We start from the raw sequence: 19,489 nt of genomic DNA, 5'->3' as shown, positions 1-19,489 counted from the left end.
AAGCAGGGGCTTGGCCTGATGAAGCTTGGCCTGGACATGTTCAAGAAGAATGGCATAGGTCTGGTGAGAAAGGACCTGGACCTGCTGAGGTAGGGCCTGGGATTGTTGAGGTATGGCCTTTGCATGTTGAGGTATGGCCTGAGCATGTTGAGGTATGGTCCAGGCATGTTGAACTATGGCCTATTCATGTTGAGGTATGGCTAATGCATGATGAGGAATGGCCTGGGCATACTGAGGTATGGCCTGGGCATGTTGAGGTAGGAGCTGGGCCTGATGAAGTGTGGCTTGAGCATGTCGAGGTAGGGCCTGGGCCCTGTGAGGCAGGGTGTGGGCCCAAAGAGGAAGGGCCTATTCTAGGCTGTATTATTGGTGAGTCACAGTCAAACACATCTGTCATCTGTTTTACCCACACAGTAACAGACTCAGGGTCCTTCCGGGAGAGAATACACCACTGGTGCTAGCACCCTCTGCGCTGCTTTGAAATTCTGACTCTGATACACACACAACCAAAGCAGAAAGACACAACTAGAAAAGTGCACTTGGCGGTTCTTCCTTGGCCTACTGGGAGTGTGCGTGCAAAGTTTTATGCCAATTGGACTCTGTGTTCATGATTTGTGGCATTGGTGTAAAACTGGCCCCTCCCGCAAACTTTGAAAGCCAATCAGTCCCCAATGTATTCACTGTCTCCCAATGTAATGTTTCCCAATGTAATGTTATGTATTCCTGCAAATGTATCCCTCTGTTTGTATGTCTGTTTCTTTGTGAGGACTGCGGATGAAAACTAGCATCTTTGCTAAATCCGGTGTATTTACGTCTTCACGTTCATTAATATGCATTGTCCTGTCCAAATAAACAAATGAATGAATGAATGAATCAGAGCCAATCGTAATCTGAAAAATCACACCCAGTGTGAAGTGAGCGGTGCCTTTGATCATGAGTTAATATCATTAAGCTATATATGAACTAGAGGAACAATGTTAAATCCCTGTCCATTCATTTAAAGGCTGCTCAACGGCGCCACTTGATGGTAGGTCACCCACTACTGTATTTGATGGGTGGGCACTGGTATTCAGGCAGTACTACTGTATTTGATGTGTGGGTGCTGGTATTCAGGCGGTACTAGTCTATTTGCGCTAATTAGAGCAATGGTCACCGAGTTATGACCATTTGAAACTGAGTTAGAAACTGCTGTAACACTGCTGTAGCGCCCTCTTACAGTATGTGTGCAATTTAGGTTTATTTAGTTAATTTTAAGTATTTTTAAGGATTTTTTATTAACTTTTAAGTAGTTATACTTAAATGAGCCGCTTTTTACTTACTTTTACTTAAAATAGTAACTTTTTCTTACTTTTATTAATTAGTGTGACTAGTAATAGTTTTTAAGTATTTTTACTCAACGTATTTGCTTTTAAGTATTTTTACTCAATGTATTTACTTTTAAGTATTTTAACTCATTTTATTTACTTATAGTATTCTTTCCTCATTTTAACAACTTTTAAATATTTTTACTCATTTTAACGATTTAAAAGTATTTTTACTCATTTTAACGATTTAAAAGTATTTTTACTCATTTAAACATCTTTTAACATCTTTCAGGTATTTTTACTCAATTTATTTACTTTTTACCCACTGTAATTACTTTTTATTAGTCACTTTAATTACTTTGAAGTACTTAAGTACTTTTACTCAAATTGTAGATCGGTCATTTCATTGTGTGTGTGCGTGTGGGTGTGAGTGTGCGTGTGTGTGTGTGCATGTCTTTTTTTTATTGGAACAAAAGATTTTCAAAAAGACAGACATACATACATGAAAACAAGACAGAACATAAACAAGTGGGGGGGATAAAAAACAGAAACAAAAACAACAGAATGAAAAACAAAAAAGATAGTACAAAAAAGACAAGAACGAAAACAACAATAACAATAAAACGATTAGGCTGCAGTCTACAATTTTTTGTTATTTTTCTATTACATATTCGTTATACATTGTCCATGGGCTGAAAAAGAGATGACCACTTTTCCCAGTATTTGTGTGATTTGTCCTCTTGTAGTCTGAGTATGAAAGTCAGTTTTTCCATATTGTATATTTCCCTTATTATGTCCATCCAATTGTCTTTGGTTGGGGAATCCTGTTGATACCAGCGACGTGTGATCGCTTTCTTGCTTGCTGCTAGAAAGATTTTGATTAAATATTTGTCAGGTGTCAAGAAATCTTCAGGAATATTTCCCAACAACAACAAGGTACAAGTCTGGGGTATCTCGAAACCAAGAACAGTCTCTATGGTGGCGTGGATATCTTGCCAATATTTTTGAATTTTGGGACATTTCCAGAATATGTGAGCGTGGCCCGCTTCCATGTGGCCACACTGTCTCCAGCATGGCTGATCTGTTTTCAGTTGTTTTGATTTAATTTTAGGTGTTATAAAAAAACGGGTTACATTTTTCCAGCAGAACTCCCTCCACATTCTTGAGTTAGTGGTCGTATATTGTGTTTTACACATATTTTCCCATTCATCTGTAGTAATATTGATCTCCAACTCTTTTTCCCATTTTGTTTTTATATACTCTGTGGAGTTAGTTCTGGCTGATACCAGGCCCTTATATAATTTTTACACCGTTCTTTTTGACTCTTTTTTATAGGCCTGGATAAATACCTGAATAAGATCCCCATTTAAAGCCCCAGGCTCCAGTGGTCTCACCTCTCCTAAATAGTATTGTCGTATTTGTAGATATAAAAAAAAATCTTGATTGGTTAGATCATATGTGTTTTTCATTTTTTCAAAACTCATGAGCTCTTTGCCTTCCATGATAGTATACATAGAGGTGAGACCATCTCGAGCCCACCGCCCGAAAGTTCGATCGTATAGTCCAGGTTTAAAATCTGGGTCGAAAGCGGGCCATCTCAACACTCTGATTGTCCTCTCCATTCTATTTTGTTTAACAATTTTGAACCATATCTTTAAAGTAAATACTGTGAATGGGTCTAAAGTGGCATGGTAGGATTCAGCCTGTTCTTTGCTTCCAATTAATGTTTGAATAGGGATGTCAATTGAGTTAGTTTCCAAATCTTTCCATTTTGACTCAAAATCTTTATCACACCAACATATTAAAGGTCTTATTTGTGCTGCATAATAGTACTCCCTCAGATTTGGCAGGGACAAGCCCCCCCTTTCTTTAGGGAGTTGCAATGTTTGGTATCTGATTCTTGGCTTTTTTCCATTCCAAATAAATCTGGATACCATTTTATCCCATTCATTAAACTGTTTGACAGGTACCTCCACCGGTAGAGATTGGAAAAGATATAATATTCTAGGAACAACATTCATTTTGACTGCTTCTATTCTAGAACTTAAGTCCAAGGGTGACAGTGACCATCTTTCTATATCTCTTTTAATTTGGGTGATTATGGGTTGATAGTTTGCTTCATATAATTTGGACAGGTCTTTAGTCAACCATACTCCCAAATATTTAATTGATTTCGAATTCCAGTTGCAAGGAAAACACTCCTTTGTTTCTTTTGAAGGCATGTAGTTATAGGAGAGTAACTGCGTTTTTTCCACATTGAGTTTGTAGCCTGAAAGTCGACCATACATTTCTAAAGAGCTCATTAATTTGGGGAGGCATATGTCAGGATTTTTTATATATATTAATAAATCATCCGCGTACAAGGCCACCTTATGCTCTGATTCCTTTATGGTTATTCCCTGTATTTGCGGATCTTCCCTAATTGCCTGAGCTAAAGGCTCTATGAAAATCGCGAACAGTCCAGGACTACAGTTGCAGCCCTGGCGCACCCCACGTGTCAGAGCGAACTGGTTTGTTAGATGACCATTTATTTTTACTCTTGCTGTGGGTTTTGTGTATAATGTCTTGAAACATCTTATTGATTCCTCCGTAAAACCTAATCTTTTGAGTATTAGGAATAGAAAGCTCCAGGATACTGTGTCGTATGCCTTAAAGGAGTCTAGGCTTACTAAGACTGATTTTAACTTATGTTGTTTTATGTGGTCCATGACATGTAACGACCGCCTTATATTGTCCTGGGTTTGACGACCACGGATGAAACCTGTCTGGTCATTATCTATTAAATCAGGCAGAAAAGTCTCCAAACGTCTCGCCATAATTGACGCATATATTTTATAGTCAACATTCAGAATAGATATTGGCCTATATGAGCCACAGAGTTCCTTATCTTTGCCCTCCTTGGGAAGAACTGTTATGATTGCTTCACTCCATGAAGGAGGAATAATCCCCTCCTTTAGAGTCCAATTGAAAGACGATAAGAGTAATGGCATGATTTCTTTTCGAAAAGTCTTAAACCATTCTCCCGGAAGGCCGTCACTGCCAGGTGATTTATTTGCTTTGAGATTAGATATTGTCTTATCTATCTCCTCTATTGTTATTTTCGCAGTCATGATCTTATTTTGCATTTCTCCAATAGAAGGCAAATCTAAGGAATCAAGGAATGACATTGCAGCTTCATTATTAGTCTGATAAGGTTGTGTGTAGAGATTCTTATAAAATGACTCAAAGGCTCTCTCGATATCATCCAGTTTGCTGGATACTTTTCCTGTTTGAGGGTCTTTGATTTTATGGATTGCGTTCTGGCCCTGTTGCTTGCGTAGCCGTCTGGCCAATATTTTAGTAGCCTTTGGGCCAGATTCATAATATGTTTGTCTTATGAATCTATATTTTTTCTCAAGGTCATTTTTATAAACATCATCAATTTCCTTCCTTACATCTCTAATCTGTTGTAGTAATTGTTTATCTAGCGTGTCTTTATGCTGTTGTTCCAACAGTTTTAATTTCGTGGTTAAATTTTGATATTTTAAGTCCTTTGCCTTCTTAAAAGTTGATGTGATAGCAATCATTTTCCCTCTAAGTACACATTTTGCTGCGTCCATTAGTATTGCTGGATTCACTTCACCATTATCATTGTCTTGTATATATGTTTTAATTTCGGATCTGATGCTGTCAGTGAATAGTTTGTTATTTAACATGCCTGTATTAAGTCTCCATAGTGTATTTCTTGGTCTACTGTCTAGGTGTAGGGTCAGATAAACAGCAGCATGGTCCGATACGTCAGTAGTGCCCAATGTGCAATCTCTTATTCTATGTCTGTCACCCTTAAACATGAATATATAGTCAATTCTTCTATGTACAGAATGAGGAGCTGAAAAATGTGTATAGTCTCTCTCAGACGGATGAAACTCTCGCCATACATCAAACATTTCTGCCTCCCTCAGTAGGGTATTTATAATTTTTGTTTGTGTAGATTTATCTATCTTGCTATTTGTTGTATCCAATTTGCTAAGAATATTATTTGTATCTGAAGCACAAATCAATATTCCTTCTGATTCCGTTGTTATCAAATTGAATATATTTTTGAAGAACACTTTGTTACTTCCTGGTGGGGCATATACATTCAGCAATGAGACAACACTGCCCTCTAGCTTACATTTTACCATGATATATCTCCCCTCTTTATCAATATATTCCTTTATAAGTTCCACATCCAGGGAATTTGGAATTAAGATCGATACCCCTCGCTTATTTCCTGATTTACAAGAGCTATAGAAAGTGTTTCTAAAACCAAATTTTTTAAGTTTTTCATGTTCCGTCTGAGAGAGATGCGTTTCCTGCAAAAATATTATTTGTGCCTTTTCACGTTTTAGTTTACTAATGACCTTGCTCCGTTTAACTGGATTATTCAGCCCATTTACATTGAGAGATATCACCTTAAAATTTCTGTCAGACATTGCAATTTTTCTTCATAGTAATATTGATGCATACAGCCCAAATAAAAACAACAACATCTAGTTAAACAAATGCACACAAAAAAGAAAAGGTTGTTCAACAAAACACATACATCATCATGTGGCTTCCAAAAAAAAGTGCACTCTTGCCACTTCATAACTAAACCCTGTTGGTAGGGTTGGGGGGGGAACAACACTCTAAGTGGAGGCCCCCCGCTGCTTGTGGACTTTGTTCAGCAAAATCCACTCGAGCTGTGTCCAACTTACTTGTATGACCTGCCTGAGTATTTCCCCTTCGGTCTAGTTATTGTCAAAAAAGAGTCAATTGAATCATGTAATTTTAGAAAAAAAGTTGAGAGAGAAAAAAATAATCACAGGAAAAAAAACAAAACATTTTCCAGTAAAAAATGATCACTATCACGCCAACTCGATCATTTTTAAAAGAGATACTGTGCTTAGAAAAGAAAAGAAAACCTTAAACCTGTATAGGGACCCCTTAGCCATTATTCACACTTCTTAAACCATTAATAATCTCACATTTCACGTATGGAGTGAGTATATTCAAAGAATTTCTGAGCCTAGAGACATTTTTTTGAAAAAATAAAAAGAGAGAATTATGTTCAGTGTATACCTCTAGCCTCCTAAAAAAATATATATATATTATCTTTCCACAAGAAAAAGAACCATAGATTAAGGTACGTGTGAACAGTCGCGCCTATTTCGCGTATTTTAAGTAATTTAAGGGGTAAAAAGAAAAGCGGTTTTATATACAACTTAAATAAAAGAAAGTACAAACAATAAGACACGTTTTTATGTCGGTGATAGTCAGGCATGCAAACAGCCCCGAGGTGAAAAAGGTGACAACATGTTGTTTTCTTTCGGGTCAGGTGTCACACAATTGCCCTATTTGGGTTCAAAAAGGTGACTGTAGCTGAAAAGTGACACTTTTGCATGTCTGGATAGTTATTCAAAAGATCGACAGAGCCTCTTTCAAAACAACGCAGGTCTGGGAACCCGCGGCAACAATAAAAGCTAAAACTTATTTATCGGCTCATCTGTCGTATAGGAGCTAAACTAACAACCTAACAGTCCACCTAACATTAATCCTGGATTCATTTGGCACACTTTTTTTTTTCCTTTTCTACCTTTTATGTACCGTTACTCCACTGGAAAGCTTTGAGTTTTTCCTTTGCGCGATGTGCTGCTCCTCTGCTTCTCAGATTTCCTCCGACACGCTGCCATGGTTGTCTCCGCTGTAGCTGCTGAGCCTCCGTCTCCGACGTGGTCGAAGCGACTGGGGCCGGTTCCTCCACGGCGATCCCTCTGTTGGAAAGCTCCCTCGCAGCTTCCCTGGCGTCGTCGTAGGTGCGTGTGCCGTTGGTCCACTTAATCTTGATCTTGGCACCAGGTGTCTGGAACTTAATTCCTTTCTTTGTTAATGCCGATTTAATTCCGCGATATTCTCTTCTCTTCTGTACCACTGCAGTTGGGTAGTCATGGTTGAAATTTAGGCGTTTGCCCCCAATTTCAATTTTCGTTTGCCATGCTTTTTTGAGGACCATCTCCTTGATATTGAACTGCAGAAAGTTTAACACAATGGATCGTGCTGGAAACTCTGGACCTCGCTTTTGGGCTAGAGATCTGTGAGCTCTTTGTATTTGTAGGTTGGTTTCTGGTGGTAAGGAAAGTTCTGTCATCAGTAGTTTCTCGATGAATTCCTGGACTGTGCCGTCCTTCTCCGTGTCTTCTGGGACATTGTAGACCCTCATGTTGTTTCTCCTGGAAAAACCCTCGAGCTCTGTTAAGGCTTCTTGTAACACTCGCTGTTGCTCCAGAGACACGAGCAGCGCGTCCTTTACGGTACCGTTCCACCCTTCTGTCTCTGCTATACGGGTTTCTGCCTCGTCGATTCTCGTGTCTTGCTTCTGGATGTCTTTTGTGGCGTCGTCGAGTTTTTTATCTATTTCTTGTCTGAAATCTTTGAGGTCTGCCATCAGTTCTTTTTTAAGTTCTTCTTTGAAAGTGCTTAACTCACTCTTCAGGTCCCTTTTAAGATCCCTTATTTCTTGAGTTATGCTTTCCATTCCCTTCTTGATTAGGTCAGCTGTTGTCTCTTCGTTGTCGCTTTGTCCGTCTTGAACCGCGTCTCTTCCTTCCTCCATTTCGGTGTTTTCCGTGATGTCTTCTCGAATATTTTTAACTGTTTGACTCCTTGTTTGTATCCTCTTACTCATTACAACAACATTTACTGTAATTGAAACTTTTTATCTCGAGTTTGAAGAGGTTTATTTCGTTGACCGGGGAGAGCTGAAATCTCAAGCAGCCATCTGCTTAGCCACGCCTCCGGAAGCTTCTGTGTGCATGTCTTTAAGTGGCGCATGTGTTGGACTCCTGTTTGAGTTTAATTAGTGTAACTGGTTGCATCTTTGCGTTGCAATCAGTTGCATCTGTTGTTGCTGTGCTCATACAGACATGCGGACGAACACACTCGGCTGGCACCGCTCAAAAATTTGATACATCTTAATCACATGAACAGAGATAAGGTTTACCAATTAGTGTGAGTTTTGGACAAAATCTGTAGGAGTACTGGAGTAGTAGCAAAAAGTGTTTTCTGTCAAAAAATGCTAAATGGTGGAAAATCAGTAGTAATGTGCATGGCCTTTATCGGTAGTGGTGTCATGATCCAAGGAATCCAGGGGAATGATTTCATTGTGCGACCTATGGTTCAAGAGTTATAGGCCAAAATGTAAACCGGCCTACTACATACTGTATATCGCCACCATGAAGCCGATTAGAAAAATTCTAGTGGGAATGCGCGTGCAAGTTTCATGGCAATTGGACACTGCATTCATGATTTGTTGCATATTGTGCAAAACGGGCCACTCCCACAAACCTTTGAAAGATCCGACAGATGTTTCTTGATCACATGACTACATAGATAACGTGTGCCAATATGCGTGAGGTTTGAACAAAATCCATTTGAGTAGTGGCCTGGTGGGGATAAATATACAGGTACACTCACAAAGCTCATAAGCACAAGGAGATTCTCTCACGCACGCACAGATACAGAGCTGCACAGATTATGCAGAGGATTTCCTGATCTTGACCTCTTATCTCCCCACCATGATGCCACAAGGACACAAAGCAGACCACTGTTCTTTTGAAACAGGATCTACCACTAATAGAGCTCTTATAAGCATCGCACAGACAATAAACGTACACTATACAGGGTCGTAAAACCTCCTCGTTTGTAGCTCTCTTTCATTCTCTCTCTCTCTCTCCCCCCCCCCCCCAAATTCTTAGCCCACCAAAAAGCCTCACCTCAGTCTAACTTCTTACCCTGGATTACAGGACTTTCAACAGATCCATGCACACTATCAGCAACATTCCTGGGCAGAGAGAGAAATAGAGCAATTAAATAGCCTGTGCTACAGGCCAAGGGTTTGCTCAAGAACTAATAACAACAAACTACTCCTCTAAATGAGTCTTACAAACTGCTCAAGCATCTTGCTTTGTATTGTAGAACATGACAAATCATGAGATTTGACGGCTGACCAAAGCTGCCACACCTTTGCTGAAGCAAACTTGCTGCACCCATTATGAGGCGACGTGTTTGGCGGCGGTCCGTCACTTACACACACACGCACACGTACCTATTACTATACTTGTGAGGACATCAACATTTTAGGAGGGCAATTTCATGAATGCCATTTTTTTTTTTAAATGCATTTTTAACCCTAAACCTAAAGCCGAAAATAACCGATTAAGAACGTGTCACGCTGGGATGTTTTGTGAGCCTGTAGATCTGCTATTTCCGGTGCGTGTCGGCTCAGTAGAAATCAAATTCGGACTCGGCCCGAATGAATAAAAGACGCTTTTTCACTCCGCGAAACTGATGTGGAAGCTTGCATCGACTTTATAAGGTTTAAAAAAAAACATATTATTCGCATGAAAAAATCGCCCCTGGTGTGTAAGGACCTTAACTCCTAAATGTCAAACCCTAATCCTGAATCTTTTCCTAATTGTCTATTTCTCACGTTCTATTAGACTTGTGGGGATAGTTGACCCTCACAAGTACACACACACACACACACACACACACACACACACACACACACACACACACACACACACACACACACACACACACACACACACACACACACACACACACACACACACACACACACACACACACACACACACACACACACACACACATGAGCTCAGAGAAAATTGGATCCAAACAGGCAAAAGAGCCAAATATCAAGACTGCCTTTTCCCTTAACTAGTCCACTACTTCTCCATCACTCGCTCTCTCTCTTTATTCTCCTTCTCTTCCTTTGGCCTCTTCTAAACCTTCACGCCCACCACCCTCGCTCTCCTGGTTCTGGCCTGGCCAAGTTCGGTTCTGTGTTCGTAGGTCCTGGCAGTGGTGCTGGTGGTGCTGAGCTGGACTCTGTGTACTGTGACCCAGTTCCCACACTGACCCAGAACAAGGCAGCTAGGGAGGCTCTGACAGATGCAACGCAACATATGCTTGGCAGGAAGAGAAAGCTGAGGGGTTCGCTGGATGGATGAGGGTAGCGTGTGTGTGCTTGTGAGGAGTACAGTATGTGTTTGTTTGAACGTGTGTGAGGGGCTTCTGAGCCAAAAGAGAAGTGAATAAGAACTCAACATCCACCCCCAACAAAGCCAGGTCAGAATTAGTCAGTGATGCAGGCCTTTTTCGATGGCAGGGTCTGCAAATGTGGTAGAGAAGTTTATGGCTCTCCCCCCGAGGGGAAGATGTGTTGGACTTCAGTGTGAGACAGTCAGAATACCATGAACTTGGTGAGAACTAAGAGGCTTGCTGAAAAGACACGCTTTGCTGCCCTTCTTTCATTTCAATACATGGGAGAGCTCCCACACTGGCACTGAATACCACAAATTTGTTTATGTAGTGCAGGGTTGTGGGTGGATGTGTGTGTGTGTCGTGTGTGTGTGTGTGTGTGTGTGTGTGTGTGTGTGTGTGTGTGTGTGTGTGTGTGTGTGTGTGTGTGTGTGTGTGTGTGTGTGTGTGTGTGTGAGTGAGTGAGGGAGGAAGAGAGAGACAAAAAGTGATATTCCTATCCAGTTCACAGCTACTCTCGCCTCTCAGCTTTCACTCAAGGACAACAGAGAACATCTCTTCCAGACGGTCTCTCCTTTTGCCTCCTCCCCTCCTCGTAATCAGTCGCTCCTTTCATCTTGCAAACCTCCATTTGGTCTGCATCAGCACCGGGTTAGATCACAGCAGAGAGAGAAGGGCACTAGATAACAGGTTGAAGCAAACAGTGGAGTGCAGTAAAACAGTTAATTTACAGTTGCCCAGGACAGCTCTCTCTCTCGCTTCCTCTCCATCTCTCTCACCCTCTTTTTCTCTCATCAGCATGAAAGGTTTTGCTTATTTAATGGGACAACATAAAGCCTGCGATCCAGCTTTGTCCAAAATTTCAGCAGCCACTGTGGCGCATGGTTTGAGGGCTAACACAGGGTTGAAATACGCATTAAACACTTGTGCGACAAAGCTACACACATTCAATCCGCACACGCAGACATGCAGAAACACTCTCAAAGTGAGTAATCCACTACACTGCTCCCTCGTAGCAGGCTATAAATCTGCTGTCACGATACAGAGCAGGACCGGGTGGGGGGAGAGAGAGGTCAGCCTAAAGCCTTTGCAAGGTTTTTACAATGCCTGTTTCTTCAGCTACAGAGAAACTGATATCTCTGTGAACTCCTGTCCATTAACTAGCACCCAAATCCTACATCTGGGAGTCAAATTCCTCCATGGGTGCACAATTAATTGTGTATATTTTATTACAAGTCTGCAATTAGCATTCAGAGCAAGACTGAAGCTTTAAGTTGTGTAAAAGCCCTACTACAGCCAAGAAGGCTATACATGGGGGTTCGAATCCACCGTGGTGCATCGGGCTTTGTCGAGCGTCTATACGAACACAATTGGCCCGTGTTCGGGGGAGGGAAGCCGGGCAGGGAGGCTCTACATCCTCCCGGTGGGGACTCCTCACTGGCAGGTGAGCCAGTAGGAAACAATGGGTAATTTTGCTCCCCAAATCAGAGTTAAAAAAAGTAATAGTAGTAAATAGTAATTAATAAAGAGTTAAAAACCCCTACAACATCGAGGATAGCATACTTAGCGCCAGCATTCCCACTGGCCGGCTAAGATAAAGTTGCACAAGGAACAGACAGGCACACGCACGCACGCACGCATGCACACACACACACACACACGCCTGCCCCGGCATCATAACCCCACACCACCAGGGGGCCACCCGACAGCTGTGTTGCGGAGGAGGGCAGAGGAAGTGAGGTGCGCTGAGGGAAGCACCCAGCTGCTCGCCGGAGAGGAGCGTCTATCTATAGCACGGGGAGATGAAAAGCATGGGGGGGTGGGGGGGGGGTCGGGGGGGCGTAAAAGGGAAACGACCTCCAGAGGGGGAGAGAAAGTGAGAGAGAGAGAGATCTGTGGCAGGGTTCCAGTGTGATATATAGTGTGGGCTAGGCTCTACTGAGTACTGACACAGACTCAGCGCTATCCCGCTGGATTAGAACAACAATGACATCATGCTTAGGCCCATCGGATGTAGCCCTTCTATAAACAGACAAGTTAGACATGGAAGAAAATACGCATCAGGATTAAGGCTGATCACTAATGTATTTTTTCTGATGTTTTTCTAACAAATTTGAGGCCTGCGTTATGTGACAGCAATCAACGCAAGAAAACAACCTAATGTCTCTCATTCATATCTACACCCACTATAATTAATATCATACTCGGTCGGGTCTCGCCGCATTTAAGTGTCTCTATGTCCTTTTCTGGGTTCTATCAGTTTTAAAAGCCGTCTGAATCACTGACATAAAAACACACCAGGCTCAAGTTCAAGGAGCTATTCCTGCCTCTTTCCATGGGAATATGCAGGCAAAGGGATGCAGCCATCGAGGTGTGTGTGTGTGTGTGTGTGTGTGTGTGTGTGTGTGTGTGTGTGTGTGTGTGTGTGTGTGTGTGTGTACACGTGCGTGTACACGAGTGCTCCAGTGCGTGCATTGTGTGTGAAAAGCTAGACCTGGAAAACGAGGTTAGAAGTCACTCGTTTGTTTTGGCACTGGACTCGGATCATTTTACAGACACTATCTAACTCAAGCTAAAAAGAAAGAGAAAATAGAGAAGCTTTATTGGAAGAGGCAACAAGGCATCGCGAGGGGAATAACCGCCCTTGTCCCGTTCCTAGGTTCTATACGACACTGTGTCTTTTCAATGACACACTAAAAGCCTTATCATACTTTGCTGCGCTATGGCGTGCTGTGAGCTTGTATATCTGCTATAGTTGGTGCGCAATACTGGCACGCAACTAAGTATAAAACCGGCTTAAAGCCTAGACACATTCTACATGTCATTCAAAAAGAAAGTTTTTTTTTTCATACGGCCGTCTGTGGATGGTGATGCATGCAGTTCTTGCCAAGGCACAATTACCATATAGACAGGATACCTTCATAGAAACCATGGCACATTCACACACAAATCAAAAACCTGGCCGATGATGAACTTTGTGAACCTAGTTGCACAACGGCTGAATACTTTTGTGTTGTGGCACAAAATCCGAACCAGAATTTGTCCAAAACCCTGTGCCAAGATCCTAGAGAGACACAGACAGGAATGCTGCCATGAGGCTCAGTGAGCAGGTTATTTTAGGACACAAGTAGGAGAGTGTGAGAGAGAGACGGACGCGAGGATGTGGGCCGATTACCTCGTAATCGATTGAAAACACATATCCAACCCCAAAGACAATAAAACAATACAAACAACGCAATGGCTCATGTAAAACAGATGCATGCAGCGCACACACCACAATAAACACGTGTGCAGACACACACGCACACAGCCGTGACACATCAGGATGACTAAAACATATGAATAAATTGGATGACATAGATCCTAATCATGATTATAATAGAACAATAGAGCGGCCAACAGCACATGGGAGCCACCGTGCATGCAGTTCCAGAGTTTGATTTGAGTTGACAGTGGGCTGGCTTCCAAGTCTTTCTTCACCCCAGAATCTGAAGCATTAAGCTAAATGGATGCCGACCGCCTAGCTTATCAAGAGTAGCTCTCATTGGCTGTCCAGCAGTCAACATTCCCACCACTGGTGCTTATTGAAAAGCACCTGTCTTGAATTTTGTTTTTGTTTTTGTTTTTCCCCCTCCCTTGTTTTCTAAGAACTTTCTAAGAAAGTGAAGGAGGGGGGTGGGGAGGGGAGGCGGGGAAGGAGAGGGAAAGGAAAAGCTGTCTATATTTATGTTTTTGTTTTTTTCTTTTTGATTGTAGCACTGTCTCAGTAACCGGGAAGAGTGGGTGGGCGGGAGGGTGAGTGGGTGGATGGGAGGGAAATGAGGGGTACCTATGTACAATATACATGCTCGCATTTTGAGTCTACGAATGTTGTCCTCATATGGGAGGAAAAATAACCTGTAAAAAAAACCAATAAACAGATATATTAAAAAAAATCTGTCCCCAGAAAGAGCAAATACAAACCATGGCAACCTTTAGACAGGGGGGAGCGTGAGAAAGAGCTTCCTCCCCTAAAGCCGTGCTTCTATTTTCTAGACCCACATGATGAGGTCATGAATATGAAATAATGTGCTCATCTGCGGCGCCCATCTGTGATCTGTGATGGTCACACACAGGCCTGCACCGCTTTGATCGAGAGACTCGCTTTGATCCCGGAGGCAAGAACAGAGAAACAGGAAGCGCCCTCAGTCCAAAACATTTTTAAAAAAAGCGAGCAGCGAGCACGGGAGAGGAGAGCAGAAAAAAACACTCAAAACACAAGCAAATGGGAAAGCACAGCATAGGTAAGTGCGTATGTGTGTGCATCTGTGTGTCTGTGCATAATATATTATAGCCTAAACCAGATGGAACCAAATGTCCATTTCAGAGTTAAATTAACACAACATTGTATCGAATGGGGGTGTGTGGCCTAATGCATATCAAACTAGCATATCTAAAATAAAAAAAGTTGAGAATCACTAAGCCATCTGTATGTCTGTGTGAGAGAGCAATGGCTTGAGATGGAGATTTTTATCTTGGTCCAGGGAGCCTGGGGATGATGGAGCGCTGCCCGGCCATATCCATCCATGTCTGATGCATCAGCAGAACAAATAGCCAGCTCACACAGGCCAGAGGCTACAGGACGCTGTGCCATCAAGCACATGATGAGTCAGCTATGGAAGATCTGACGAGGGCCCATGTATCAATCTGACAAAAGGCCTGCCGACTAGCTGTTCTGATACCACAAAGCCACACATGCTTAACCCTAATGTTATTTAGTCTCAACTAGTTGCAGTGGTAGTTGTGGTGTATACACAAAATGCATGAAAATTGCTGAGGAGACGGGAACATGGTTCAACATCTGGAGAGAGGCTTATTAGTGGAACTCAAATGAGTCAGGCTTATAAGTGGAATAGTTTTGCGTGCGTGTCTACACACATGATGGTGGGGGGGTTGTGTCTTTGTGTGTTCTTACCTGTCCATCCTGACCAACATGCACCTGGTGAATTTGGAGATTCCCCTGAGAAAGAGAACGGAGACTGCGGTAAATTAAAACAGTCAGATGTCATAATATCACACGCACAGGGACATTTGAATGCTCATTTTTGAATTTGAGTTTTACAGCACATTATCTATGTCCTCACCATAACGGGAAGCACAGGCATATCAAATATAATATCATTTGCTGGATTGTAAACAGATGGTGCTCACAACCAAACCTTTAGAGAACACAAACGGAAACTGCACTGTGCAGTCTTTTGGATGGCATTTCCTCTGCGCAGACTTGGCCACCTGAGAGCCCCACATCATTGACTGTGCATGGTGCTAAACATGAAGACCAGTAGCTGCCACTTGCAACCTTCAGCCCGCTTCGAACATGAACCCGTGCCTGAACCCATCAACAATAACACATGGTTTGTTAGTGGCAAACATGTGAGTATTGTTGTTACGGATTTGGACCATGCATGGTTTCACAGAGGACTGTTTACACTACATTACAAGGGAATGGAAAGGATGCCTGCATGCAATGCCTGAGTATGTGAAGTCAACACTACTGTCACTTCTGGCTATTATCAAGACTCCCGTAAACAAGAGCGCGTGTGCCCGCACCCGCATACCGACACACACTTCCTAATGACATGCAGAGATTAACGACCTCTCCGCTGCCTCACACTGAAATTAAAATGTCCACAGGAGAAAGGGCATCATTATAAGCTAATCATAATTCATCCTACTGTTGTCTATTTTCAGCCATTCTTTTGTCCCTAATTGTATTACATGTACCCATACAGCGCCTGTCTGAGCTGCCATATGGAGGAGAGGCACAGTGATCTCTCAAATAACTAATTTCCTTTCTGAGCGTGCTCAAACCAACAGCTTTGATGCGAGAGGCCCGTTCCTAATGAAAACACACTCTGTGACTGGCAGTTGGGAGAAGTGGGATTTTGTTGCTAAGCTTTGAACTCCAAAAAAACAAACAATATCATTGAGTAGGAAGCAGGGAAGAGGGAGGGGGAGCGTCGCTGGCCTCAGCCACAAAGAGCAGGAAAGGCTTTAGTCTTCTCTGCCTCCAATTCTTGCTGTCTCTCTCACTCAATCGTGCATTTCTTCTCGCGGTGTGCGTTCAGTACATGGGGTAGGAAGATGAGAAAAATGCGCAGTCAAGGTGACAACTGATTTTGCCCTGAAAAGCCCCTGTCTTGCGATGTGCAGCACGCGCATGCATTTATGTGCATGTGCATCTGTGTGTGTGTATGTTGTGCACACACTGGCGCCTCAGAATAAATCTCTCTCTCCCCCACATCCTTTTAAAATCATTAACAATGATGCTGAGGCAGCACTTGGTGCGGTTTTGGAGTCGGATTCTCTCGGGTTTCAGCTGGCTGGCCGGGTCGATGTGTGCGCATGCAAGGCTGTCTGGTGGGGGGGACACGAGCCATCTGGGCATTATGTGGAAACAAATGTAATAACCTCTGCACAAGTACGCAGATATATAAACAGTTGGGCACTCTTAATATAGAACATCTGCTCATGCGCAAGCTCCCTAATGACTTCAGAACTGTCAGCTATATCGCCGGCGTGCCCCATTCCTCACTGGGATGACAGGGGCTGACAAGTAACCACGACGACTGACAAGACAGAAGCATGAAGGCAGATTAATGTTTCCATTTCTTCCTGGTTGGAAGAGAACACAGTTTGAGTCGAGTTGAACAGTTAATGATGTTGTTAGGGTTTCTTTGTTTTCTCAATCAATGAAATCCCTGGAAATGGGTTGAAAAGTTTGGACAATAAAGGCAATCAGTTCTGAAGGGCTCGCATAGACGTGAAGTGACCCATCACTGAACACACAATGGGCATTGCAATTGCCAAGAGGAAGGCAAATAAGCCGCAAAATAAGTCTGGTTGCAGCATGGCGCAAAATGACACACTGGTCTGTCAACACAAAAGTAGTTTATACAGCCATACCCCCCCACCCACAGCCTTCACTTTTGGAGACAACATTTCCTTAGTGATGTGATCTGTGATAAGTGAAATTAAGAAAATAATAAAAAGATGACTCAAGGTGTGTTTTTATCAACACACACACACACACACACACACACACACACACACACACACACACACACACACACACACACACACACACACACACACACACACACACACACACACACACACACACACACACACACACACACACACACACACACACACACACACACACACACACACCTCGCTGTCCTGTGTGATCTGCACCTCCTCTCCTTGTGGTACCTGGGCAATGTGCAGCTGACCCTGTGGAATCTGAGAGAGAAACACAGAGATGAAGAAGACAAAGATGAAATGACCTTAATCCCCATGCATCTGGGGAGGCAGTGTCTTGTGTAATGTAAGAATACGTCAGCATATTGTGTGCATATTTTGACATTGTGCATTATCTGAATCTGGGTGTGTGCTTTGTGCAGTTTCGCTTAGTGATCTCCGACTGCTCCATCATCCGAGGCCCAGCCCAGCCCTGCGGAGTTCTTCCAGAGCATGCGCATCATTTCCTCTACCGCATTAGCACCACTCATAAATGTCAGGCTCAGCTGCACCCTTTAACACTGTGGAATATCAAGAGGGTAATGACAGCGCGATGAGCTTTCTTCCATCTAGGTCTCATCTCTTTCCTCTGCCTCTGCTCTGCTCTGTCTCAGATCTTTTTCTTTGCCTGTGCCCTCCTTTCTCACATCAAGTCACCCATCATCAATCAAATGGGCCTCAAAAGCCATGCATCATCTATCTTCTGTGGAGGCAGATTACTTAACCACTTAAGGCCTACTTTATACTTTGGCTATTCAAACATAGACAATCTACAAGCTCACAAGGTGTTGCATCGAGTCACGTTGTGAGCTTGTATATCTACTTTTTTTCAACAAAACAAAATGCCCAAAATAGGGACGCCAGGGTTAATGTGGTTAAGACAGTGCTGTATGATGTGGCAAGCTAATAACAGTTAACATTATTTAACAGTAGTCATGGACGTGGCAGCTCTGCAGCACTGTCAGCACTCCTGTGCAGAGAGGGGTCCTGGAGCTACCAATCAGTGTGCATATGGCCTGCCTGCAGAACCAGAACTTCATACAATAAACACAATTACTTTAACAATTCATAACTTTGATTACACAAAACCTGTAATTATAACACTATGACAAGATAATCTACGGGGATTTCTCCATGATGTGCTCTCTGCCCCACCAGCTGTGTATCCCCTCATTTATTGTTTGAATCTACAGTAAATAAGTGAGAGAAAATCAAGCTGCTTTTACTACGTTAGCAATAACATGCTGTGTGGTGAACTATGAACCGATATCTGACAATTTAAATGCTGATTTTATGATCTCACACAGACACCGCGCCAACTTCTAAACGCTGATGTATTAGATTTCCAACCCACAATAAAGATGGAATCCTTCGACAGTCTTTACATATTAGCATCAGACTAAATCTCTAAGAATTGGATCCAAAACAAACTGCCCAGGATTTAGGGTTGTCTATTGTGTGGCTGAATGTTTCAGATATCACAATAGGACCAGTGACTTCCTGGTCGCCAGCCCACCCATAATGCTGTGGGCCTGACTCTGACCTCTGACCCTTGCAGCTGTACAAGGTCGTCCAATCCCCAAGCATGAGCCACTCCTACAGTACATTGACATAAGTTGCACTATCTTCCTGTTAAGTTCTGTACGTGTCTCCGCAGTGGGTGGTGAGATCTGCCCCCATGCATTACAAGCCCTGCTCTCTATGACCTTACCATGGCAACGGCTTAAAAACAAGAAGATCGTTAATAGCAAAAGAACAAAAAACATAACAAAAAAGTCATAGAAAGAAAGAAAACATTTATTTCTTGTGTCTGAGAAAGTTAAAGACTTATGCCCTATATACTTCGTCTTACGACGAATAGCTAAACTAGCTGATCTATAAGCTCACAAGATGACGTGATGCGACACCTTTTGAGCTTGTAGATCAGCTTGTAATCCGTAGTTATTTTCGCTATTTATGACAATGTTTGACAATTTTCACCTATAATGACATGCCAAAAATAGGGAAAGTTGCAGAGAGAAGGAACGGAAAGCAACATCACAGCTAAAACGCAGGCCATC

At 42.6% G+C, this 19,489-nt stretch overlaps 1 protein-coding gene across 4 annotated transcripts in view; it reads right to left on the bottom strand.

Moving 5' to 3' along the window:
• Positions 1-19,489, bottom strand: part of banp (BTG3 associated nuclear protein) — a 44,062-nt gene that overhangs the window by 11,931 nt on the left and 12,642 nt on the right. For all 4 annotated transcript variants that reach the window (XM_080438569.1, XM_080438570.1, XM_080438571.1 and 1 more), the window contains exons 10-11: positions 17,580-17,651; positions 15,322-15,366 (exon numbers count right to left, since the gene is read on the bottom strand). In XM_080438569.1, coding sequence (XP_080294695.1) covers positions 15,322-15,366; positions 17,580-17,651 — 117 coding nt within the window. The remainder of the gene's footprint in view (positions 1-15,321; positions 15,367-17,579; positions 17,652-19,489) is intronic.

Source organism: Gymnoscopelus braueri, assembly GCF_963280865.1.
Source record: "Gymnoscopelus braueri genome assembly, chromosome: 9".
In the NCBI taxonomy this organism is placed as follows: domain Eukaryota; kingdom Metazoa; phylum Chordata; class Actinopteri; order Myctophiformes; family Myctophidae; genus Gymnoscopelus; species Gymnoscopelus braueri.
The sequence above is the reverse complement of the archived record's forward strand: the minus strand, read 5'-3'. Positions and strand labels throughout refer to the sequence as shown.